Raw genomic sequence first — 27,023 nt, forward strand, 5'->3', positions numbered from 1 at the left:
TTGGAAAATTGCACAATGTGATGGGAAGGAGCAGTACTTTTTTCTCTAACTGTAGACAGGTGGTTAACATTGTATCCTTGAGTTCATATACCGTATATGTCTTATAGGCACCATAGCTCTCATCAGATTCTGTTAATTATTCTTGCAAAGTCTTTGTTTATTGGTCAAGTTTCCCAGTACTGGCTGACCTCTGACAAGAACAGACTGATGATTACTAAGATCTAAAGGAGCTTGTGCCTTTACCTATGAAAGGTCCCAGGATTGATCCTTCTTGACAAGCCGTACGTATGTGGTTATGGCTCCGTACATTAATAATATCACTCTAAATTTTGCTGCCACCGATGGCAGCTTCACCCCACTCTGAAGATTACTAAAACCCTGTTTTGTAATAATTTCCTACCTATCTAATAATCCTATTATATTATATTTGCACCAAATTGAATCCTTAGATATTCGGTGGTATGACCCACCAAAGGGCTTTGCATTTCATAAAGCAGTGGGGTTATACAAGGCTTAATTCCCAATGTGTGGTATGTACTTTGGTTAATATGCTACCTTGTAGAACTCTTGAATAGCTTTGCTGAGAATGACAGACTCGGCCTGTATCCGCCCCACCAGGTACTGGATGTACTTCTCAAAATCCTCTTTATTCTTAATGAAGCACATGGCCACGTCGTCATCAGTGTCAGATTTCTGCAGCTCTGGGAAGAAGGAGCTGTGGAGGCGAAAAAAGAGGGACATCGGAGAAGAAATGAGCACAGAGAAAATAGAACACAGATATGGCAAGAACCTCACCAGAGCTCTAAACCTAAACACACACGATCCCAGTTTAACCCAGCCTGATGAAGTGATCTGTGTTGTCAGAGTTGCAGTCAGACTCAGAGACAAAATTTAAAATGCCATTGGGCCAGTGTTTCAGCACACCTGAAATTTAGGCAGAAGACATTTCTGGCAGGCTTGAATTTAAGGAATGCTTGGAGAAAAGGGAAGAGAATTCATTAGGGGCTCAGACCAAGGCAGGGAGTTGGAACCTGCTGTCCTTGTGCCTCAGTTTGAGAGTCCCCGAGTTTCCAAGAGCGGGTGGTGAGGGGAGATTTTCCCTCCTCTCCCTGTATCTGGGCGCACATTCCAATATTCCAGTTAGACACAGTAGGCACACACCTAGGAGCGCCAGCATTCTAGGGGCGCCTAAACAGTGGCGGATTACTGCACAGAACAATGGGGTCCGTGTGCAGGGGCCCCGGCCAATTTGGGAGCCCCGTACGAGTGCCAGAACTCTGGCCCCGCCCCTACTCCTCCTCTCTCCCGGGGCCCCGCCTCCTCTTCCCTCCGAAGCCCCACCTTCTGGCCAGGCTGGAAGCTAAGCTTACCAGATGTCGCGATTTTATAGGGACAGTCCCCATGTTGGGGGCTTTTTTTTAATACAGGTGCCTATTATCCCCCCAGCCCCTGTCCTGATTTTTTACACTTGCTATCTGGTCACCCTGCTGGAAGCCAGAGACAAGGGGTGAGAATATTCCCCCTGCCTGGAGCTGGCTGAGCCAGTCACCCCAGCCCCTCTACCATCCCCCTCCCGTGCAGAAAACATGAAGTTCAGCTGTAGGCGGGGTGGGGGTGGGGGAGCCCAGAAGACGCTGTGCATAGGGGCGCATAAGGTATAAATCCAGTCCTGCCTGTAGCAAGAGAAGAATTCGGTTTTGCGAGCACTTGCATTTGAGATAAATTTCTCCTCTGGCTTTGATGGCTAGATGGCTTGGCTACATTTGAATGGAACATCGCGCCAGGGGCAGCAATCAGTCTCAATATGGACTGTGGAGCAGTAGGTTCCTCCCCTGCATGTTTTGGGGCACAACAGTTGTACAAAATCCCAGTTGCCTGTAAAGTCATGGAGCTCACACTCAACAGAGCCTCAGCACCTTCAGCCCTGGGGAGGCGTCCTGGGATGGTGCTTAGAGTTCAGGGTTGTGGCCTGCACATTTTATGCCCCTTTCTGTTCAGATTGCTCAGAGAAATGAGTGCTGACAGGTGTGCATGGCTTTTGCAGGATGGCCAGAAGGTAAGTGCATTACAAGCATTATTTGTCCCCGTTTTGACTAAAATAACAATGTGCCACAATTTGGCCCCTTGCGGATACAATGGGACATTCAAAGCAGGAATTGGATCTACACTGGCTAACTCAGTCCTTAAATACAATGCTGAAGTCTTAGAGTCCCAGGGCTGTCTGTTTTATAAAAACTTTATACTTATTAAATTAAATTCACCCCACAGGCAAGAAATGCTCAGCAGAACATGAGGAATTTTAAGACTCAGGGATTGCAACAATACTACTACTTTCTGATTCCCATTCCTGCGTTCTTGCTCTTGCCTCCTAAAATTCTCATCCACTCCCTTCCATCCTCACATTTCCCACTTTCCATGGCATGCCTGAGAACCACAGCAATTTTGTCATTCACACTGCCGGATATTCATGTATCTGGAATGTGTTCAGGTGCACCTACTTGGAATGGAAGTTTGCAATTTCACGGACATTTCTGAAGATAGTAGATTTCTGATTGGCAACAGTTTCTGGGACATCGGGGCAGCTCTCTAGGTATTGGAGGTGATGGGTCTGGAGGAATTGCAGATCTTTGACAAACTCCCCCTCAGAGCTCAGCAGTTCCTGAATGATGATGCTAAAGGGAAGACAAACAGACAAAGGGCAGAGCAATCACAAATTTTGTTCTTGACATGCTGATTTCTAAGAGGGGCAGGGTTGTGTTCTTTCAGGCCCCAGCTGCAGTGTGCTGCTCACTCTCAACTGGCCCTGAAGTTAAGGGGGAACGGAGGATGTTCAGCACCTCATAGGATCAGGCCCTCAGAGAGGAGTCTACACAGATCAGTGAACAATGGTATGGATGTAACATATAGTCACGTTGACAGGCTGCGGCTGTTTTTCTCCCTGTTCACTCTGACAAGAGGATTCAAGAAGAGTAGCACAGTTCCCACACGTCAGTGTAGCTGCTGTGTGGAGGCCAGAGAGGTAAATATTTCTACTACAGGGCAGAGCATGGTGCTGGACCACACTGGGAGTGCTGGAAGACTGCATCCAGCTGTCACACGCTACATTTCAGCCCTCTCTTTATAGAGCACATTCTGATGCAGAGCATCCACAGGGCAGAACTAGTTATACTAGAAGGGACAGCAGAGCCTTAAGACGTCTATGAAATTAAAGAGCCCAGGCAGTTAACGGCTCAGCCACGTGGCAACGTGCAAGGAACAAGCGGGGGTTGGACAATAAAACACATCTTCCTCCCAAGCTGGTTTAGATCACACGGTCTGTTCCCAAACCTAAATCATTCGAGACTTAGAATTCAAATGTTGGAAACACACTGTAGGTCTGAAGTCTCAAGGGCTAAGATAGACTCTGGGGGAGGGGAATTTATGGGATTATGGGACAAAGAAATTGGGCTTTCATCAGACGGTCCTGGAGGCATAGATGGAAAGCGTAGCTCCTTTGGGAGAAGCCTGAGACCCCCAAGAATCCCTGTTAGTTCACAGGGCACTATTCTGAAAGACGTCAGTGCAAATCAAAAAGTGCTCACCTCAGCTTCTTTTTATATTCATCTTCTGAAACAGATTCTCCAGGGAACTCGGGAGCTTCTGATGCACCCCACTCCGGTGACAACTAACAGATGGACAAGAAACATCAGTTTTCTAAGGAACAGAGCAGGAATGTCTGTATCATGTCACTGGAGCGTGTTTGCAGGGTAACTTCAGGCATGGCACTGTCACATGCAGCTTGTTTCTCTCTCTAGCCAACGCCACAGCCACAAAAGCCACTTTTGTAAAGGCTAATAATCTGCCAGTAACAAAGCTGTGCATCACTGTCAGACTGCAACACTAACAGGATTTCAAACGGTGCTTGCACGGGGAGCCTCTTCTGGCTTTGGGAAGGAGGAGGAAGGATAAAGAATGGGGAAAGTGAGGAAGAGCAAATAGCAGGAGAAAAAGCAAGGAAGATGTTTTACAGAACAATGAATCCATGTGTCAATGACTGAGTGTCTGGGGTCATCTTGCCCTCAGGTAGCTGGAATAGCAAATATAGCAGTCTGGTACTTGCAGCTGATGGAGTTACCTGTGTGGCTGGGGCTTGTGCTTTTGGTGCTGAAAATCCCATGTTTGGTTCCCACAGACAACTAAACTGGACTTGTTCTGTGGGAGCCTACACTCTGTCCCACACCACTGTATTAACCTTAATGTGCCTAAAGCAAAAGGGATAATGGAAGCAGAGACCATAGTGATGGAAGCCACTATAAGAAATGGGATGGATAGTTTTGGGGTTCTAGTCTCAGATACGTGACCTTTTCATTGAACCAGGCACCTGTGTTGTTTCACACTGAAGATCCCTTGACTCTCATTCTAAGAAGCCTTAATTCCGTGTGAAAAGCAAATAGCATATCTCATGAGACTAGTTTAATACACACATTTTTCAACAACATTAAATTAATAAATATATGGAAATATGAGCAAAACAGAGGGCAGTGGCTATGCAAGTGTGTAGCTGGGAATACGGGGACGCTCGGGGGAATTTACCATTATTAGAAAGGATCATTTGTCTTACAGAGATGATAAAACAGATGGGGGCATTTGGCAAGGGGCGCTGTTTCCAAGAAGAAGAGTTCAGTGCTGGAGAAGGAATTCTGAGTAGTGTTTCTCTGTATAAATCATCCCAAATTGGAGAGACCCATGTTCCCTCTGTGGGCAATGGAACGCTTTGCTCAAATGCAGGAGGGTTGAGAATTTAAAAGTACCATTATACCATGACACTGTGTAACAAGGCATCATAGGACTCTACGTTTATTATATCTGCAACTGCAGCTCAAACATACTCAATTTACAAATAAAAAGATGGCTTTTCTAATTGCCAGCTCTGCAAACTCAACCTGAAATCTGACTCTCAAGTTGGGTTCTTTGCTTTCTTACTGACCGTCACCATCATCTGGGCTCCTGCAGGTCAAATCAGCCCACAAGTTTCATCTGAGCAACCCCAGAACGGCCAATAACCCCAGTGGTTAGGGCACTCCCCTGGGATGTGGGTGAGCAATGCACAGGTCCCTGCTCTGCCTGATTTGGGTCTCCCACCTCTCAGGTGAATGCCCTAACCACTGGGAAATTGGCACTCTCATATTTTGACCAGAAATTCCATCCTGGACCTGAGAGACTTTCTCAGTGAAAATTCAGTCAAAACCGATGTTTCTGCAAAACATTTTGGTTTAGATGAAACAGCATTTTTGATGGAGAAAAGTTTAGTTGGCTTTTTTTTTTTTTTGACCAGCTCTCCTTCCAGTTATGCCTTCAGTGACACCTGTGCAATCTCAGTGTCTTTGGGGGTTGGGAGGGTTGCACAAACATACACGTTTGGATTTAAGTAAGTAATTCCATTAATGATACACAAACCAGATAGATTCCAGCTGACTCCCTCTGAGCTGTGTTGGCTCCAGGACTAACAGCAATAAGAAACTGCAAACACACACTCAGTCAGAGGACAGGACTCTAGCTATGTACAGGGAGCAGAGCTGATGAGTTTGAAGGAGCCATTTTTAAATCCTCCCTTTTCAGAGTAGCATTGCCCCTCATGGAAACTCAGAGCTAGCAGGAGCAAGCAGGGAACTTCTTCCAAGGTGCAAAGGAAACAGACATTTTCATAAAAAAAATAAAATAAGGAAGATCGATCACCTTTAATTTCTTGTCCAGATAAGCTGGAGATACCCATCCCTGCCGGGAGGGGCTGGATTTAGTGGGTTTGGTCCTGACTAGCCACTTGAGAGGATGAGCAGAGTCGAGGACTTCCACATACTGCCCTTCTTTCAGAGTGATGGATTCCCGGTCGGCTCCAACGGGCACATAGTCAGCTGTGACCATGTAGATGTCAAAAATCTAGGAGCATGAAAGGAGAGTTATTCATGTGCATTAAAGTGAGACTAGGATAATAGCAATAGCATGCAAGTGCTGTACTAGTGTTAAATACTTTACCCCACCATCCCTGAATGGCAGAAGAGAGAGAATCATTATCTCCATTTTACAGCTGGAAAACCGAAAGATGATGGCTGATTTTTTTCAGAGATGCCCACTAATGTGGGTGCCCAACTTGGGATACCCGAGCCCTGATGTTCAGAAATGTGACTGCTGGCAGCTCTCATTGACTTCAGCTGGAGCGGTGAGCACTCAGCACCGTAGGAAGTCAAGCCCTGCGTGTCTGAAGTTGAGCAACCAAAACTCGAGGCCCTAACATTAAAGTACGCTGTTGAAAAAGCCGAGCTAAGCAACCTGTTCGAGGCCACACCCTGAGTGCGAAAGCTTGGACTTCAAGCTCTTAGTCCTGCACTTCATCTACTAGACCAGTAGTTTTCAAACTGGGGTACGTGGAGCCCGAGAGGTACCCGAGAAAAATCCTTTAATGGGGGACAGGGGAGCGGAAAGATGCACGCCCGCGCAGCCGCCCCAGTGCAGGCTTTGTCAGGCGGGGCATGTGGACGCAGGCAGGGGTGACGTTTGTCCCCGAGCTCTGCCAGCGTTCACACCAGAACATGGCCAGCAGCAGCCTTCTGGCACTGTGTGGGCGAGAAGGGACCGGAGCGGTTTCCAGCCGCAGGAGAGACGATGCAGGGAAGGGATGACCTGGCCCATGTCTTTGCAGAGCTCATCCTCCCTCCTGAAGCTGGAAGCAGCTCCCATCCCTTCCTGCCCACACAGACCGAAAGGCAGCTAACGCCTCCAGGCTGCTGCTGGCCTCTGACATAACCCAGCTGCCTCCTGTGCCATGGCTGCAGCGCAGGCAGGAAGAGGTTAAGCCTTAAGGATGGCCGTTCCCAGAGAACCTGACTGCAGGGGCTGCCGCAGAGCCCAGCCAGAGGTGGCTCAGCAGAGGAGGCGCCCGCTGAAGAAGGGGCAACAATGACATGTCTGCTGCTGAAGGGATGGAGCAGGCCTGCGTCCTCTGGGGCCAGGACCAAGGATGCAGGGACCTTTGTAGAAGTGGGGGTAAGGGGTGCCAAGGCCAAAGTGGTGGGGGAATTAAAACACTACTTAAATATCCCGCACAGTAAAACAGTAACAGAATCATAGAAGATAAAGGTTGGAAGGGACCTCAGGAGGTCATCTAGTCCAACCCCCTGCTCAAAGCAGGACCAACCCCAACTAAATCATCCCAGTCAGGGCATTGTCAAGCCAGGCCTTGAAAACTTCTAAGAATGGAAATTCCACCAACATAAATAACCAGAATAAATATTATAATGTGGTGACATTTTGTAAGGTATAATATAGTGCAAACAGAGGAAAAAAGTAAGACAACTTTAGTTCTAAACTTTGGGCCTGCATTTTATTTTTGCACTTCATTTAGTACTTCACTTGCATTTATCATTTTACTGTGTATACTCCACTATTAATACTGCACTATTATTACTATTATTATTGAACTGTAACTTGCCATTCTGTAACATTACAATCGAATCATCCTTGTTTATATGCAATGCACATTTTAACAATTGTAACTCTAAATTGTAAATCTCCTTGGAAAAAGGCGTCAGCAAAATAAAGAAGAAGAAGAACAAATAACTTTGAAGGGAGGTAAATGTGTTCCCATATAAAAACGACCATATGAAATTATTTTTTTCTGAGGTTTTATAAAAAAATAAAATGAAAAATATTTTATATATTTAGAAAACCTGACAAACGCCATCAACACGCTGTAGCAGATAAAAGCAACACAATATCTATTAAGCAAAAAGCGTACACTTAATGCAATTTTGATCATATGATTATTTAGGATTGCAGTGGATATCTAGGAATGCATCTGATCCGATCTCAGAGTGCATCTTGGCCTGGAGCAGTGCGATCATGTTTGTCCAACAGCACATACGTTTCTTTTGTTAAGAAGTGGGAGGGCATGGCAGGGACCTGGGCCGAGCAGGAAGGGAGAAGAGGGTGCTAAGTCCCTGCCTGGGCGGCTGCTACACAGCCTGCGAGTTCAGGGGGGGAACAGGCTGGAAATCACACCCCCACCACTCCAGCAATTATCGGCAGGGCGGAGGTGCTCCCCCATGCTGGCGCTGTCCAGGGATCTGAGGGGCTTTGGTACACACAGGGCTTGGCTCCTCCTGGACAGCACCCCAGGCAGGAGGGTCTTGGGCTTTCCCGGGGTGCTGGCCCAGCCAGAGGCAGCAGAGTAGGAAGGATCTGGCTGGGCAGGCTGCAAGTGAACTGAACGCTTCCCGCCAGGGGCTGGTTCTCCACACCATGCTCAGAGCGGGATGTGCCCCACCGACGGGTTATGGAGGAGCAGCGGGGTTGGAGGGGCAAAGGGGCAAAGTGGGGAAGGGACAGTGAAGTTGGAGTTGGGGAAGGAAGTGAGCATGCGAAAGGCCGACTAGGGTGTGAGGCCATGGAAGGGAGCTCCGGACAATGGGTGGGGCAGTGATTCATTTGCATTCTGGGGAGGCCGGATGGGTGTATGCCGTAGACCACATTATTTGGAAAGGGGAATGCAGCCTAAAAACTTTGAAAACCACTGTGCTAAACCATACCCCTGAAACCACTAAAGCCATGTTAAGAATGAAACCCTTAACAATATACTACACTGGTTTATTTAGAAGCACTAGTCCTTCCTCCTAGTAAACACGTGTGTGAAGTGTATTCCCGGATGCACTATACCTCCCCTCTAGAATCCCCATCTTCGGATTCAGAGGATGACTCTTGAACAATTGACGAAGGCCTAGATCTGCCGTGGCGTGGAGATGGTGACGGCGTCTTAGATTCGTCATCACTGTCTGCTCCAGGCACTCGAAGTGTGGCTGAAATGAAGAGCAGTGGGGAAAGAGGTACACAGATGAGAGACTGTTCTCTCGTGAAAGTCCAGTAGGGTACAAATCCATCTGGTTTTTTTTTGGGTAAATCTTCACAAAATCAAATATCCCCAGGACAGATCTCTTGCATCAGCCGGTATCTGCGTTCCTGTTAATAACTGTGACAGCATATGTATATTGGCATTTGAAGTCCCTGAGATTACGTGATTTACGTCAGTAGGACTGCAGCGGGGTAACTTGGCAGGGTGTGGGCCTCAACCTTCACTGTCAATTCAAACACGATTGGAAGAGCAAAAGGACGGTGAAAGATTCAGACTTTGATATGGGCCTAATTCTCATTTGCATGAAAGCCACCTTGTATCTTCCTCGTCATATGTAGGAGGGGCCCTGAAAGGGTCTGTAAATATAACCTACTGCCACTTTAAGGCCTATTTATACTGCCAGAGTGGTGTAAAGCAGCTTTGGTGTGAAGGGGAATTAGGCCTAAATAGCTTGGTTGTAATAAAGACCAGTTAGCACTTACATGGGGTTTATATTGTTCACAGCACTAACTCATGACTCCTCACAACATTCTGGTGAAGCAGATAAGAAAATATGTTTAACCCCATTTTACAGGAAAGGAACCTGTGATTCAGAGAGGATAAGTGACATGCCCAAGGCTACACAGCAAGTAACGGCAGAGCAGAGATTAGTGCTCAAGAGTTCTTCCCTCTCCAACCCACGCTTTATCCACTAGACAATTCAGCCTCTTTACTCTAGTAATTCACAAGCATGGTGAACATATGAAAAACAGGTGAAAGTTTATTCCATTTGTGTTTCCACTAAAGCAAAATTGAAAGCTTGTGCCTGTATGGAAAAGTCCCTTTTCAAGTCTAGATACTGACTTTCCTGGAAAGAAGTACCAGAAACATCATAAAGAAATGTCAGGGGATTTATCAATCTCTTAATAACATTATATTATTGCTATTATTATTATTATTTATAAAGTAATTTATAAAATAATTGTTTCATAGATCTCATTGAGACTTAAAACTCAACCCGAACCTGAAGATTGACCGCTCTGCTTTGTATAATAAATCAATCACACTTGTCAAGCACTTACACTGACTTATTTTTGCAGACACCATTTCTGTGATATGGGAGGTGAGTTTCTGAAGGAATTCTTCTGTTCCAACATCAGATAATGAAATGTGACTTCTGGACACACCTTCTCTATCAGCCACACCTTCCACAAGCTCTCCTGGAAAAGAGAGAACATGCTATCAAGTCTGTAGTATGTCATCTGAAAGTCCACCCAGTGAACCAAACATGACCGAGCTGTCCTACTGAAACCAATGTCAATGATGCTGTGGTGTCCAGAGAAGAACAATTTGGAGTTCACATTCCCCACCAGACATAGCGGAGAGTCACCTCTCCAGTGAGCACAGTCTCTCGTTGGACAGGATGGGTAGTGTGTAGTGACTGAGGCAGGAGTCCATTCATTGAGCAGTGACAATAAAAATAAATACTGACCAGCTGCGTTATTCCCTGTGGACCATCCAAACTATGCAACAAATGGTCCTGCCAAAAAAATAGTTAGTGATCATGCAATCAAGGGTCAGCTGATAATGCAGAAAGGGGAGAGTTAAGGCGGCACAGAACAAGTGCTCACATTCCATGGCGATCGGTATGGTGTGCATTCCTTATGGGAATGCATTTAACCTATGCATCCCTATGGAGTCCTGCCTCCTTCAGGCTGTACAGGCGGTCAGCACGTGGCCTATGAACCACGTAAATTCCAGTTAGGCTCCATTTTGAGGAGTTATGTGGGATTCAGCTGTTGAATACACCTTGTGCTGGGCTTCTGCATAGAGATAAACTGTCCCCTCACTGTGCAAACCTTGGGTACATTTTTGAGTACACAGCCAGACTGGCCAGGAATGCATTGAGCCCAGCCTGATGTCCTTCCAAGCCAAACAGCTGTTCCAGAAATGATGACAAAAGTACAACAAAAATACACAGGCAACCTTCACTATAGATATGGGGGTCATGAGTACCCAGCTAAAGCAGCTTCTCCTACCTTTCCTTGGTTCAGGAGGGTGGATAGAGATACCAACTCTGGAAAAGAGAAAGGAAGAGTCAGAGGCCAAAATGACAAGTCTAATAATGGGAGCTATTTACATCAGAGATGAGTCAGAACCAGATGCCTTCCCAGACCTCACAGGGTCTTTGGGCATGTCTGGATTAGGACGCCGATGTGAACTTTAGAACTCATAACAAATTCTGACCATGGAAACCACAATATTGCCACTGGAGCCAATGTGGTGGCAAAGGTATTGTTATTTCTCTTGCATGAGGCTTAAAATCATAGAACCATAAAGTTAGAAGGGACCAAGGCAAGGGCCAGCTAGTCTAACCCCCTGCCAAGGTGCAGGATTTGTTGTGTCTAAACCATCCAAGACAGAGAGCTCATTTTAACATGGAGTTTTAGAGGATGGCATTGCCCAGGGGATAGGTAACGGAACAGCGACCCATTCGTCTCTAGGACACAGGTTGGAATTTAGCCCAGGTTGTTAGTGACTGAAAGCTGTTACCATGAGAGGACTAAACAGTGATTTATGTCAAAAGGGAGTTCTAGTCTCAGTCTAGCTCTCAGTGAATTTATGTCCCCACCTTCTATTACCCCCGTTTGTAGTTATAACAGAGAAACCGAGGACTGAGGGATATGCACACTGTCTGTGGACCTGCCCACAGGAGGTGGTCCCTGCAGGTCAGGATTGAGGTATGCTGGTGGGACAGTTTGGGGGAAGCTTAAACCTGTGCTGTAATTATTCTGTGGGTCAAAAGAGGATTTCACTGTATGGGGCTGCACAAAATTCACTCAGCCCAGAAAGAAAAAAAACAACCCACCTATATTTTAAATTGTGATTGAAGTTGGGGCTCCTGAAAGTGAAAGGCCAGCAGCAGTAGGCTGAGCTGAGCATTGCACGGAAAGACACTGTTCAAGGTCGTCTCCCAGCACAGCTCTGTCAATACACTTTGGTCTTGACATGCAATAGCCCTGCTTGCCAGTGCAGTCCTTTTCGAGACAGAAATCTCCATTTGTGTCAAGTCATGCCCAGTTGTGTGGTGTGGCAACCCTGGGTTCTTTCTAAGATTCATTATACATCTTCACAAAAGTTCTCTGCATTTTCTTAAGGAAGCAATGTTGAAGCCTTCTTACTTTAATTGAATTATTTTTAAGTTGGGAGCCACCAAATTTTATTGCCAATTTACCAGACAGGACTTTTAAAGAATAATTCCAGCTATAAATCTTTTAAAATGTAATGACTAATTACCAGTGTTTATTTCTCAAAATCTTTTTCTCCTATCTAATATGTAAGATCAAGTGAAATTCAGATGCAAATGAAATTCAGAATCTGAGTATGTGAATTTTGTCTGCTTTGGAGGTGAATGAGGCACACAGTATGTGAGCAAGAGTTTTGATACAACTTTACCCATGTTCTCTTCTGTCTTTGTCTTCTTCATACCTGCCGGTCAAGAAGAAACTGGTTACTACTAATATGCTCACTGATATATTACCTTTTTTGGGGGGATCTCAAAATATAGAATCGTTGGACTAGAAGGAACCTCGAGAGGTCTTCTACTCCAGTCCCGTGCACGCAAAGTAGGATCAAGCATTATCTAGACCATCCCTAACAGATGTCTGTCCAACCTGCTCTTAAAAATCTCCAATGATGGAGATTCCACAACCTCCCCAGGCAACTTATTCCAGTGCTTAATTACCCTGACAGTTAGGAAGTTTTTCCTAATGTCCAACCTAAACCTTCCTTGCTGCAATTTAAGACCAGTGCCTCTTGTCCTGTCCTCAGAGGTTAAGGGGAACAATATTTCTCCCTCCTCCTTGTAACAACCTTTTCTGTATTTGAAAACTGTTATGTCCCACATCTTACAAACCTGCAGAAATTACCATATGCCTCTAAGGTATTCCAGTTAAGCATTAGCCCCATTTCACACCTGGCAAGGTTGAGGCACAGAGAGGTTATAGCCAACATTATCAAACTTTAGTATCCCAAATTCGGTGCCCACATCTATAATTACACATCTAAGTAAAAACGACCTGTTTTTCAGTGATGCTAAGTAACTATAGCTACCATTGATTCCGAACATCTGAATACTTTCATTTAGATGCCTACATTAGTTCCTAAATTTTGACATGAGAGTTTCCCAAGCCTAGGCAGAAATTCCATGTCGGGACTAGGAACAGCATTTAGATCTACCCACTGCACAAACTAACTCCTTAAACAGGTCTCACCTTTATTCTTAACCTTATGTACAACACAATATTCAGATGTAAAATGGAACTAAATTCATATTATTCCTAAGAAAACTATTTTAAAAAATTAAAATTAAACATAAAATAGAGACACCGGGGGTTCATTAAGAACACTGGTCCTTATTCTCCACTGCCTTGCTTCTTGTACAGCACTTACACCGCTGCAAATGAGTGCAAAATGAGCATAAAACACCATCAAATCAGAATTCGTCACTGATTTACACTAGTGGAGGCATTTTACACCAAATTTGCACAGGAGTGATTCCACACAGTTCCACAGCTCTGTGTGGCAATGAAGAATTAGGCCCAATGGGTGGGAAGTAAATCCCACCTGCAGCAAAAGCAGAGTGAATTTAACTCTAGGAGATTCAGTGGTTATACAGGCCTTTGCTCTGGTGAATACAGAGGAGAGTTGGAAGATCTGCCTAACAGGAATAGAAGGGAAAGCAAATCTGACTGGACTGGAGAGTGGTTTCCTGTTGTGAAAGGCTAAGGCACTAGCTCGCTGCCTCATTTTGCCTCTGGAAATAGTGAGCTTTAAATCACCTCTTGCATTTTTGAGCTTTCTGGAGCTACAGTTGTAGCTGTCAGGTAGTGGAAGGAGGACTTTTAAACACTTGTGATCAAACAGAAGATTCTCTCTAGTTAAGGCTTAGGGCAGCGGCTAAACCCCTTACTTGAATACTAGGGGACCTTATCAAACAAGCAAACCCCATGTTCCACACACATCCAGATATTCTCGGAGCTAAGTCAGTCTCCCGGACAAAATGAAACGTGTGACCGAAGTGCAATAAGTTCTGTAAATCTATCTCCGTGAACTCTAGAGGAATCACGCCTACAACTCTTCCTTCTTGATATACGCTGCCTTCACTTACCCTAGTGTGGTCAGTATAGCCTCTGTCACCATCCTGCGCTCGTGGGCCAGAACTTCAGCCTCTTTTACTGCAAGACAAGAGTTTGTAATCAGAGGGCCTCTGCCAAAAGAAGGTATTTGCTAAACAGTGTGGGGCAGGTTCCTCACCCTGTCCTGGTACAGTGGAGATGGGGACTGCAGCTCTAATGTCCATCAAGGCAGAATCAGGTTTGGCGGAGCAGAGCTCTTCTGGCTCCCCTCTCCCCAGCCCTGCCCATGCCCCACTCCCAGAATGCCCCTCAAATGTCCCTTCCCTGCCATCCCCTTACACAAGAGAGTGGGGGAGGGGAAGCTGACACAAGAAATGGTGGAGAATTTCTTGGCGCACGAGGCATTCTCCACTGGCCAGCCTCAGCTGCTTGAAGGCAGAGATGTGATGCACAACAACCTTAGCAGAGTGAAGAACCCAGCGTTTTTAAAAAGCTGATGTTTTGGGCCTGTCTTATTCATTCTTTTTTCTCTTGAGTATTCTTTAGTCTCTTGTTTGGTTATGCACGACCTTACCACGTTTTTAATCTGACACATGGCCCAAAGCCCTACCCCGTAGACATTATTCTTATGTTAGGGGCATATAATCATTTTCTGTCAAAGAAAAGTAATCGAGATATACCAGAATCTCTGTGAAACGTATGTACTTGAGTCAGAGTTTGTTGAACGCCATTGTATTTTCACACTTGCTCTTCATTCAGTAATGATATATACATGTTATAATGACGAGATACCATTCATGTACACTATATTATGTTTAATAATATAGGGAAAGTGTTTGTAATGTTGCAAAAATTTACCATCCAGAACTTCTAAGGAGGCAGTGCAGATGGATTGGCCAGCCTTGTTAGTAGCAATGCAAGTGTAAATTCCACTATATTCCTTTCCAACATCCAGCAGGATTAGACTGTGATGCATTTTGGAACTGGCGAGTTTGTAGCCAGGAGTCTCTGGTTTGATCCACAGGACATCTTCATGAGATTCTTCTTTCAACCAAGTAACCGTGGGTGGTGGATGTCCTAAAGAAAAAAGCAATAACTTCATGAATTTTCCCATTGGTGTTCCTTCCTTCTTACAAACCCTGTGTACTGCGTTGTGAGTGAATACTGCTTTCAACATGTTTACTGATCCATTTCCAATACTAACAGTAATGAATCATAAATGAATACTTGCACTTCTAAAGCATCTTCCATTTAGGAAATTCAAAGCACTTAACAAAAATGAAAAATTAGGCCTCACAACACCACTGTGAGATGAGAATGTGGAATTATTCCCATTTTATAAATGGGAAAATTGAGGCCAAGAAGAGTTACACATCTTGACCCAGTAGCACCCAAAAGTCTGTTACAAAGATGGGAATAGAACCCAAATCTTCTGACTCCTATTCTAAGTAAGGACTTCAAGATCTGAGCCAATGAGAGGATAGGATACATTGGGGAACTATGCAACTTATAGAGCAAATTAAGTAACAGAGAAAGAAAGTTGTATTTAAGCTCCGTTTACCTTCAACCTTCACAGAGAAGGTGATACTTGCACCTTTCCTCACTCTTTTAGTGGTAAATCTTTCCAGGAACCTGGGTGGCACCAACTGTTCTTGAGCATCTGAAAATTAAGAAGTTCATGGAGAAATAGTGCAAGTGATGCTAAGATTATTGAGAAGTTACTGGTGGTTCTATCATCACCGATTTTGCTGTTCTTCTCACCTGTTTCTGGCAGTTCTTCCTTCTCACCAGGACCTGTAATACAGAAAAACAAATCATCCCACCATGAAACTACATCTACAGAGAGGACAAATGTCTCCTTTCTGTGAATTGTACAGTCGAGCACATGGTCATGTGGTCTCAGGGACTTACTCAATACAATCTGCATTACACAGAAATTATATTTTTATTGAAATTGTTATTCATCTCTTTAGTAGCATACATCTAAGAGCCGTTTTATAATATAAATGACATGCATAGTAACTCAACATAAGAGCAACTGAAATCTGTTTTAATCTTCAATTAGTATATCATATATTTGGACAAAGATCAGTTATATAAATTACACCACAAAATCATTTGGCCATTATTACTAACTCCATGAGTATTGATATTTAATAATAATTAAAAAATCATATCTCTTTGGCTCTATACCTAGCTGCTTCTACAACTGAGACAAAACTCAACCCTTATTAAAAGTAATGCAGTATTCTGCAGTAATGGCCTCAGAGATGGACCATAACACACCATTAGTTTTTAAGCAGAATTCCCCAGTGAAGGCATTGGGGACAATGGAGTTAGACTGCACGTGCAAGTAAGATCAAAATCAGGTCAAAAGAGAGGTGTTATGATACCCCTAAGGACACACTGGAAGTCCATGGAAGAGCCAGGAGTAGAACACAGGTTTCCTGACTTCAGGCCAGTGCTTTAAACACAAAGCCACCCTTCCACCGTTGGCTTATTATCCATTTTATTTTCCAGAATATCTTGCTTTCTACAGGATTTATTGGGAAAATTGAACATTTAAACAGAGATAGATAGAACAAAAAACACCAATAACCTACCTTTGACAACCAAACTGGCTGATGAATATGCAGAACCTGCAGAGTTGCTAATAAATACTGAGTATTGACCAGCATCTTCCTTAGTGACATTGAGAATTTCAAGTGCATGAAACTGCTTCTTCTCAATCTTCAGGATTCGGTCTGAGGCATGTAACGGCTGCCCATCTTTGAACCAGTAAAGACGAGGTTCTGGGTATCCTACAAGGAGCAATGTAAGGGGTGAGCCTAATGATTTTGGAGCCCCTCAAACCAATCAGACACATCTGTGTAATCAAAGAAAGCTCATTTCTAACCCATGCCACTTGTTCAAGGTTCTAGAGTGTCCACTTGGAAACTAACCCACATACAGAGAGGAGCTCGATTCAGATATTTATGAAATGCTGTTTATTAATTGAAATTCTATTATGTACTTTTCAGGTTTTAATTCTGCCCCCAGCATCTAGATATCTGGGCCCCTTCCAGAGTTAGAATGTTGATATTTGGATCTGATTTTCTACACATACAAGGCCAAATTCTGAAATCCTTACTCAGCCAAAATTCAGACAGAGTCATGCTTTGCCTGCATGGAGACTTTGAGATTGGCTTCATGACCATTTAAGACAAAATAGTCCCACTTTTTCCATGGGCAGGAGGATTCCCCCTCAGGGAGCTGATGGGCAGGATCCCCTGGAGGTTAAAATGAGGGAGAAAGGAGCCCAGGAGAGCTGGCTGTATTTTAAAGAAACCTTATTGAGGACGCAGGGACAAACCATCCCAACGTGCAGAAAGAATAGCAAAGATGGCAGGCGACCAGCTTCAATTAACAAAGAAATCTTTGGTGAGCTTAAACACAAAAAGGAAGCTTACAAGAAGTGGAAGCTTAGACAGATGATTAGGGAGGAGCATAAAAATATTGCTCGAGCATGCAGGGGTGAAATCAGGAAGGGCAAATCATAATTGGAGTTGCAGCTGGCAAGGGACACAAAGGATTACAAGAAGGGATTCTACAGGTAAGTTAGCAACAAGATGGTGGTCAGGGAAAGTGGGAGCCCCTTATTGAATGAGGGAGGCAACCTAGTGACAGATGATGTGGAAAAAGCAGAAGTACTCAATGCTTTTTTTGCTTCTGTCTTCACCGCCAAGGTCAGCTTCCAGACTACTGCACTGGGCAGCACAGTATGGGGAGCAGCCCTCAGCGGTGAAAGAACAGGTTTAGGACTATTTAGAAAAGCTGGACATGCACAAGTCCATGGGCCAGATGCAATGCATCCGAGGGTGCCGAGGGAGTTGGCTGATGTGATTGCAGAGACATTGGCCATTATCTTTGAAAATTCATGGTGATCAGGGGAGGTCCTGGATGATTGGAAAAATGCAAATACATTGCCCATCTTCAAAAAAGGGAAGGAGGAGGATCCAGGGACCTACAGACCAGTCAGCCTCATCTCAGTCCCCAGAAAAATCATGGAACAGGTCCTCAAGGAATCTATTTTGAAGCACTTGCAGGAGAGGAAGGTGATCATGAACAGACAGCATGGATTCACCAAGGACAAGTCATACTTGACCAATGATTGCCTTCTATGATGAGATGACTGGCTCTGTGGATGTAGGGAAAGTGGTGGACGTGATATACCTTGAGTTTAGCAAAGCTTTTGATACCGTCTCCCACAGTATTCTTGCCAAAAAGTTAAATAAGTATGGGTTGGATGAATGGACTATAAGATGGATAGAAAGCTGGTTAGATCATCAGGCTCAATGGGTAGTGATCAACGGTTCGATGTCTAGTTGGCAGCCGGTATCAAGCAGACTGCCCCAGGGGTTGGTGCTGGGGCTGGTTTTGTTCAAAATCTTCATTAATGATCTGGAGGATGGGGTGGATTGCACCCACAGCAAGTTTGCAGATGACACTAAACTGGGGGGAGTGGTAGATACCCTGGAGGGTAGGTATAGGAAACAGAGTGACCTAGACAAATTGGAGGACTGGGCCAAAAGAAATCTGATGAGGTTCAACAAGGACAAGTGCAAAGTCCTGCACTTAGGACGGAAGAATCCCATGCACTGCTACAGACTGGGGACCGAGTAACTAAGCAGCAGTTCCACAGAAAAGGACCTGGGGATTACAGTGGATAAGAAGCTGGATATGAGTCAATAGTGTGCCCTTGTTGCCAAGAAGGCTAATGGAGTATTGGACTCATTAGTAGGGTCATTGCCAGCAGATGAAGGAAGTGATTACTCCACTCTATTTGGCATTAGTGAGGCCACCTCTGGAGTATTGTGTCCAGTTTTGGGCCCCCACTACAGAAAGGAGGTGGAGAAACTGGAAAGAGTCCAGTGGAGGGCAACAAAAATAATTAAAGGGCTGGGACACATGACTTATGAAGAGAGGCTGAGGTAACTGGGCCTATATTGTCTGCAGAAGAGATGAGTGAGGGAGGTTTGATAGCAGCTTTCAACTACCTGAAGGGGGGTTCCAAAGATGATGGAGCTAGGCTGTTCTCAATGGTAGTAGATGACAGAACAAGGAGCAAAGGTCTCAAGTTGCAGTGGGGAAGGTCTAGGTTGGATATTGGGAAAATCTTTTTCACTAGGAGAGTGGTGAAGCTCTGGAATGGGTTACCTAGGGAGGTGATGGAATCTCCATCCTTAAAGGTTTTTAAGGCCAGATTGACAAAGCCCTGGCTGGGATGATTTAGTTGGGGTTGGTCCTGCTTTGAGCAGGGGGTTGGATTAGAGGACCTCCTGGGGTCCCTTCCAACCCTAATCTTCTATGAATCTATGACAACAGCCCAGTAAAATTGCTCCAGGAAAGCACAATTGCAGGGAGTGACCTCTCTATAGTTTTTCTCCTTTATCTACCCAGACATTGAGGAAGTTTCACTGTGAGGTCAGGGGTTCACACAGGCAGAATGGGTGGGCAAGTGGAAAGAGGATCTGGGTCACGAAGGTGGGTTGGGTCCATATCTACAATGTAGGTCTTCTACACAGAAGAGGGACAGGAGATGGGACAGCAAGAGATCCTCTGTGTGGCTTTTGGGGAATCTGTTGATTCTGAGAGACAAAAACCACTTTTCTGCTTTTTTGGGCTGGGCTTTTTTGGGCTGGGAGGGAGGGTTGGGGTAATCCCTCCACCCTGATGGAAAGATCAGGAAGAAACATGACAGCTTAGCAAAGCTTCCTGTCCCCTGTATAGGTTTATCCCAAGAATTGTACAATCTGGGCATTAGTTACTATCACTTGAGCTAATCAGTGCACAGTAAACCTACTGTGAAATGTTAACGAAAGGCAACGGTTCATATTTGCAAACAATATTTTTTAAAAGCTGTACTTTTCATTCCTGGCAACACAGCAATTAACACACACAGACTCTTCATGACCTAAAAATATAGAGTTATAAGAGCAGACTTACAGAAGTGTGTGTGTGCAATTAAGCATTGTGAACATGGGCATACAACTGAACACTTATTTTGCATGAACTATTGCCCAGTTAGGTGCTGGTGATTTGCACTCACACCCTTGTGGCTGCTATTGCAAATGGAGTATTTGAGTGCACAAATTAGGAGCACAATTTGCGTGCAAAAGTATATTCGAAAACCTTGTCCACACGTATGCACAGATATCAAGGTGAGACTATTGTAAATGTCAGAGGTCCCTTTACCTTTGACCTTCAAGTGGAATTTAGCAAAAGGTGCTCCTGGGGCCACATGAATATCGTGAAGCTCATCTAAGATCTGAGGCAGCTGCTCCTCTTCTGTGGTGGATTCGACACCCTCTTGTTCTCGGCTGGGTATAGATTAGAGTTAGAAAGAATGGAGGCGTTGGCATATACCAAAAGATGTGAGGAAAATCAAAACGGTCTGCAACAGCTTCAGCTTGAAATGCTGGGCGTGTTGACACCACTGAAGCGTAACAAGTGAAGCTGCCTGTTCTGACAATTTTCTGTAGTGAAGCCATGTTATATAACTACCACCCACAAAAAAACGACATGAAAAGAACATTATCAAGGTTGCAAAGCCAAGCACTCAGAAGTTAGGAAATGCCAGAATTAAGGGTGCTTGTGCTGACAGCAGAGCAATAGGGAGATCTGGGAATCCTGGGTTAGACTTTAGGCTCTAGAGAGGAGTGCATTCTAGTAGGCACAGACTCTTCTTCTATTCCACCCAAGCGTGGTCCCTTCTGCCCGACCTCCTCCAACCTGTCCCTGCCCAGTCCTTTCTCTCTCCCATCACTGGCTCCCCATCCCAGTCCCAATCGCTACAACCTCAGGCTTCTCATCTCAGTCCCAGTATCCTTATCCAGACAGTCTAAATTACATCCCTCCTGGCTCCTCCTCAGGGTGACCAGATGTCCCAATTTTAAAGGGACAATCCCAATATTTGGGGCTTTTTCTTATAAAGGCACCTATTACTCCCAACCCCTGTCCTGATTTTTCACACTTGCTATCTGGTGACCCTACTCCTCATCCAATAGGTTTCTCTCTTACGCCCTGCCTCCAGATGCCCCCTTTTTCTCCACCTCTCTGACTTCCAGTCCTAATCTTCCTTCCCGGGATCTTCATCTCATCTCAGTGTCAGCCCATTGGCTCCTTGTCTCGGACTCCTGGCCCAGCCAGTCCCATTTCTGTGATTCCCAGTTCCCATCTCCTCCCCACCCCAACACCTAGTCCCGGTCTCCTTCCTCTTCCTGCACTCTGTGTCTCAATATACTCTGCTCACCGCAAGTACAGCTCCCATCTCTATTCCTCCTCCACGCTGCCTGGGCCCAGCAGGAGAGTTATTCAGAGCACGAGAGAGACGGTCTTGCTGTTTTCAGTTCAGGTGCCAGAATCTTTATGGACTTTAACTGGTAATTCTAAGAAGTCTCTACCGAGCTCGAGTGAATTGGGATTTTTCAAAGGCTTATAAACTGGCCAAACTCGGATAGATTTTCATGAGGACAGCAAAAGATACATCCCTGACAGAAGTGTTACCCCCACAGCCGCCAAATTTCATGTTGGGAGCATTACAGCTTTTAAAAACAAAGGTAGCCAGAATTTTTTTTTTTTTTTTTTTTTTTTAAATATCAGCAAACCAACTCCCCCATCCCAGCCTCATTCTCAGAAATGGCTGACCCATTTTGGCTGCAATTTAGAAAAAAATCAGCCTGGGCAGACACTTGGGATGAAAATTTTAGCCCAAACGATAAAAGTTTGACACAGACATACGTGACTAGAAACAGGGTCTTATAATGAGAAGCACTGGGCAATCTGAATAATAGGCAGCACTGCCAGCCCCATCTACAATAATACAAGCTTTTTATCTGAAAATAAAGTCTTTTGCAAAGGTCGGAAAGCAGCAGCATCCCCACTTTACAGCTAGGGAAACTATGGCACAGAAGTTAAGCAAACTGCCCAAAGTCAAACAGCAGATCAGTGTCAAAACAGGGACTAGAACCCAACCCAAGGATTCCAGCCATTCAACACATGGCTGAAAAGTAAAATCAGACATGCATTAAATCCCATCAAAACCAATTGGCTAGAATCTCAGCTGTGGCCAAGATACACCTGGCACAGCTCAGAGGTTGGGGACAAAGATGAATCTAAGATCTAAAGGTGTTTCTGGATTGGATCTCAGGACCAGTCAGAGCTATGCCCAGTCCCTGGTATAACTTCGAGAAGCCATGAGCACCCAGCTGCCAGTGTCTTCTAATGGCCATTCCGGATGCCAGTGCAGCAGAGTTTCAGCCTCATCCTCTGTTCCTGGCCACTCGCAGTCCCAAATTGAGGATTGCATTACACCAGGAAGGAATTCCCAGGGGGCTGAATCAACCAGGCTGCTGGCTGTTTTGCACCGACGGAGCAGCACAAAACAGACACAACAAGGCTGATGTTTCATTGTAACCAAGCCCACTCTAAGCAGATACCACAGAACTGAAATTATATTCACAGATTACACAGCTTTTGCTTTACCACTGTAATGATCATGGTTTTCTGAGTCCAGCTGAACCTGTATAAATCCAAACTCATGAATAAAAATGAGCACTGTGCCCCGTTTTCCAGCCTCCGTTCATTCATATTTTACCTTGAGAGATATCCTTTGGCACTGTAATAAGACGATGTCTCTGTCGCATCTGCGGCTGTATCGTAATCGGTACTGGTCACTGACAAATGAAAAATGGACATTCTCCATGATCCACACTTTGCAAACATTGCAGTTTGTAACGACAGCAGCTAACAGAGATTGCCGGTTCTGAGGCTTCATAACTGGGAGCAGCAGCCTCTGTGAGCCCCTTTCTTAATACTCATTCATCTCCACCCACTTGACCTGGTGCCCCGTTAGCCAAAGGACAGCGGGATGTGTCTCCCTTTGTGACCCACCACGGCCACTGCATGAGCCAGCCAGAGGGCGTTGCAAGAGAGAGAAACATTCTTCTCTAGGAATAGGTGTGCTGTCTCCGCAATGCTGACAGCTTTCGCAGACAGAGAGGGAGCTGGGAATCCAAGCTCAGATCCCCATGCACTTGGCATGGCCCATGGTGCATTTCTCATCTGAGATTTCTCTGGCCTTTGGGAATGAATGTGCTCAGGAATGAACTAATCCATTTGCACCGGTGACAACCCTGCCAAAAGCTGCATCCCCTCAAACACGTGCCATAATAACGAGAAAAAAAACACCCCACAAAATCATTAAACTTACAGCTACTTCAGCTCCATTTTTATTAGCAAAGCCTCAATTATCCCAGCAGAAAGGAGTGAAAATAAGAAGTGACCTGAGGGGTGATACTAGTTACTTTTCTGCCAATGAGATGCACTTATTCAGATCAGCAAGAATAAACATGTACATATGTATCTTTATCAAACATCAGTCACATGCCCCATTAATATTATGCATAATATTATAATCAACATGCATCTTTACTCAAATACCACTCCCACATCTCCATTAATATTATGGCTGTCTCAGCCTTTTCAATCATTCCTCAAGACTCACAGTCCACTCTTAGCTCAGCCTTGCTTGAAGAAACCCCCATGTTGTTTTCAGCGAGGCAGCGGTAGACACCCATGTCAGTAGGGACCACAGCAGTGATGATCAGTTGGTGGCACCCTTCCTGGTCTTCGTTGATCATATAATGGTCGTCTTCTTCAATAACTTTCCCATCCTTGAACCAGCGCACGGTAGGTAAAGGTTTGCCAATAACAACACAGTCAAAGCTGACGGGGTAGCCATCCTGCACCTCCTGGTTTTGAAGCTCAGTTATGAACATAGGCGCTGAATGCAGTACAGTTGGAAGAGAGGAAAGGAAACAGATGGCTGTGTTAATTGGTAAAGATGCATTTCAAGAATGCTGCTGCACAATGTATCAAAGGACAGAACTTGCAGCTGTGCTGATTTGCACATTTAAAAATAATATAGAGATGCCCTTTCTTCATAATATAAACCGCTAAGTAGTAAAGCCGGCTGGGAATTTTCCAGTGAAATGTTTTTTTTCAATCAGCAAATGCCACTTCAACAAACCCAAAACCTTTTGTGCGAAAGGGTCAGTTTTTTTACATGTTTCATGACTTGGAAAATGTTGGAATTTTTAAAAATTGTTTCATTTCAACATTTTCTAAAAGAAAAATTCCAGTTTTTCAGTTCCAAAATACATTTTTATTTAAAAATTTCAGTTCATTATAGTAAACAAACAAAAACAAAAAAAGTAAAAAATGGTCAAAATCAAAACAAAATGTTTTGAAATGATCAGACCAAAACACTCCAAGATTATTGATGGAAAAAACATTTAGATGGACCCAAAGGGATATTTTCCCCTGATTTTCAGTTCATGAAAATTTTCAAGATTTTGGTTTTTGACCCGGTTCAGGACTGGAAAATGTTTTGATATCTTGAAATCTTCAAGGAACGGGAAAAGCGCTTTCCGCCCCTCTCGCTCCCAACTCTAATAAGTAGAACTTGCCTTGTAAAAAGCACTAATTTATTCTCGTATAGCTATCCCAAACACTGCAGCTAAAGTTAAGCTCAGCCCCTCCCTCTGTAAAATGGGGCTGAGAATGCTTTCCTATCCCAAAAGAAGTGTTCTGAGTATTGCTGAGTTAACTGATGGTTTTAAAGCACTGTATGAATGCTATTGTGTGTTTCATTATGAGAATGAATACAATTTTTCCCTCAAATCATTTTTACAATGAAAAAAGGCTTTTGACTCAATGGAAATTTTAGTAAAAAAAAAAAAATAAAAATCTCTGTTTTCAGGTTTTCAAAACCCCCACATTTTAAAGAAAATTGTTGTGGGGAGAAATAATTTCTTGATGAGTTCTAAATATGATTATTAAATAAGAACTTAGCATGCCTTGCTAACCTGTATCGGAAGTCAGTAAAGCCGGTGGAGGTCTTTTCTTCAAGGGCTGAAGCTGCCCTGGAGCAGGCGGTCTTGCTTTCCCTATGCGAAGCTCTATTTTTTTAAGGCCTTGGTCCAGGATATCAATCTCAACTGGGATACCAAGAGCAGCAAACATCTCTCTGAACCGGCTGGCTGCTGTTTTTGCTTCAGCCAAGATTTCAAACTTGATGTAGATGAACTGATCATCCTCGCGATAGGTCTGATGGTCTATCACCTCTACATCCCCTTCATCCGCGCTGACAAAGAGCTCCTCCTCCACATCGGACATCTCTGTCGAGATCTTGGACTTGAAGAGCTTGTGAAGCCTCCTTCCTGCTTTACGGAAAGCATCATCCATTTCGCTGCCAGAAGAGCTCTCCGTCTCACTGTCAGGGATGTTTCTGACTTGCTTGTGCTTACGAAGAACATCCGGCGCCTGTGTACCGACCACCACATTAGCGCTGTGGGAAACCTTGCCGAACTTATTAGATACCTCACAGGTATATTTTCCCGTGTCTTGCATGTCTAGGCCAGTGATAATCAAGGAGCAAGTTCCATCGCTGTAGTTGTCTATGTGATAGTGGCGCCCATCTGAAAGTTCCTCATTGTCTTTCAGCCACTGGACCTTCATATCGGTTTTGCTGAGAGCCACACACTCAAGGTGGAGCGTGCCTCCTGGCTCACCACAATAATCTTTGAAGGTATCGCCAAACATGGGACATTCTTGCTGTTTGATCTCCTTCCTCACTTTGTACCCTTTGAAAGCAGCCTGAATTTTCATAGCTGCTTTATTCATGGAAGGGTCATCTAAATCTTCTGTGATTTCTGGTTCAGCTGGTTTAGCAGGGAGTGCAGACTCTGTAGTGTCAGTACCCGACTGTTCCCAGTGTTTCCAGAATTTACTGGTGGAGACCGTCTGAACTTTGCTACCAATGCTAATGGTAGATTTTCCAGCCTTTTTCAGGTAGTTAACTAGCGAAGGCGTCCCAGCCCTAGATTCATCGTCTGAGCTCGTGAAAGAGAAGTCCGCTTCTCCAGTTTTAGTCAGCTCATCGCAGGTGGAGTATTCTTCTGAGTAATAATGAGACTCCGCTTCTTCCTTCTTCAGCTTATGAAGTTTATCATCCTCTTCTGGCACTTCACTGATGGAATCCAGGGTTGGCTCCCTACTCATTCTTCGCTTCTTGGCAATAGCTTCCCAGAGGAGGTGAAGGTCCCCCTCCTGAGCAGCTTCAGGAGGCAAGCTGGGTTGGAGATGCCCATCCACCATCTCTACAAGTTCAGTCAGTTCAGGTGCTTCCTGGACTGTGTCTTTTGGCATTGCCACTGTGGGAACTAATTGGGATGCGGTTGGTAAGACATTAAGATAGAACATGTGAGTAAGGCAAGTAAAAATCACACGAAAATGCTATTCCAAATCCAGGCATCAAAATATCCCTGAAATTAAAATTAACCACTGCATTTTAGCTATAAAGCAAAAGGCACATATGTTAGCAACGAAATAGGGCCAAGCCTTGTACAAATTCCCCACCCCCCCACCATATGCTTAAAACTGGTGGGCCAAATCCTGCCTTCGTTTATGCCTGTGCAACCCCCACAATGTCTGTCTCAACTTCTTATATGCAGTCACTTTCTGAATCTGAAAGCTGTCTAGCTTTTTGTTGAGCATACTCCATGGAAACGATATCCCACAGGACCTGCAGTGAAAGCCACAGGAGGAAATAAGAACGGCCATACTGAGTCAGACCAATAGTCCATCTAGCCCAGTACCCTGTCTTCCACCAATGGGCAGTGCCAGAGGCTTCAGAGGGAATGAACGGCACAGGGCAATTTATCGAGTGATCCATTCACTGTTGTCCAGTCCCAGCTTCTGGCAGTCAGAGGTTTAGGGACACCCAGAGCATGGGGTTGCATCCCTGAGCAACCTGCAGAAGATCAGTGAAAACATGTATTGTAACACCACACTGATTCTCATTGGAGAATTTGAGAGGAAGTCCCACATTCTACACCTCTCTCCACCTTATGCATTTGTCTGGGGGCACAGAAAAATATTTTCAGTCCAAAAGTTTTTGCCAACACTATTTTTATCTGCATTAT

General features: G+C 44.6%; 1 protein-coding gene across 19 annotated transcripts in view; it reads right to left on the bottom strand.

Annotated features, from left to right (window-relative positions):
* Positions 1 to 27,023, bottom strand: part of OBSCN (obscurin, cytoskeletal calmodulin and titin-interacting RhoGEF) — a 276,095-nt gene that overhangs the window by 72,032 nt on the left and 177,040 nt on the right. For all 19 annotated transcript variants that reach the window (XM_067530494.1, XM_067530493.1, XM_067530487.1 and 16 more), the window contains 17 exons: positions 24,906 to 26,261; positions 23,543 to 23,821; positions 22,634 to 22,712; positions 20,233 to 20,357; positions 16,602 to 16,799; positions 15,760 to 15,792; positions 15,560 to 15,658; positions 14,857 to 15,075; positions 14,031 to 14,097; positions 12,317 to 12,349; positions 10,900 to 10,937; positions 9,943 to 10,080; positions 8,689 to 8,828; positions 5,716 to 5,916; positions 3,582 to 3,664; positions 2,499 to 2,672; positions 556 to 715 (listed from right to left, as the gene is read on the bottom strand). In XM_067530494.1, coding sequence (XP_067386595.1) covers positions 556 to 715; positions 2,499 to 2,672; positions 3,582 to 3,664; positions 5,716 to 5,916; positions 8,689 to 8,828; positions 9,943 to 10,080; positions 10,900 to 10,937; positions 12,317 to 12,349; positions 14,031 to 14,097; positions 14,857 to 15,075; positions 15,560 to 15,658; positions 15,760 to 15,792; positions 16,602 to 16,799; positions 20,233 to 20,357; positions 22,634 to 22,712; positions 23,543 to 23,821; positions 24,906 to 26,261 — 3,422 coding nt within the window. The remainder of the gene's footprint in view (positions 1 to 555; positions 716 to 2,498; positions 2,673 to 3,581; positions 3,665 to 5,715; positions 5,917 to 8,688; positions 8,829 to 9,942; positions 10,081 to 10,899; positions 10,938 to 12,316; positions 12,350 to 14,030; positions 14,098 to 14,856; positions 15,076 to 15,559; positions 15,659 to 15,759; positions 15,793 to 16,601; positions 16,800 to 20,232; positions 20,358 to 22,633; positions 22,713 to 23,542; positions 23,822 to 24,905; positions 26,262 to 27,023) is intronic.

This window comes from Emydura macquarii, unplaced genomic scaffold (assembly GCF_026122565.2).
Source record: "Emydura macquarii macquarii isolate MOO-44397 ecotype Brisbane River unplaced genomic scaffold, CSIRO-AGI_Emac_v2 contig_3080, whole genome shotgun sequence".
NCBI lineage: Eukaryota > Metazoa > Chordata > Testudines > Chelidae > Emydura > Emydura macquarii.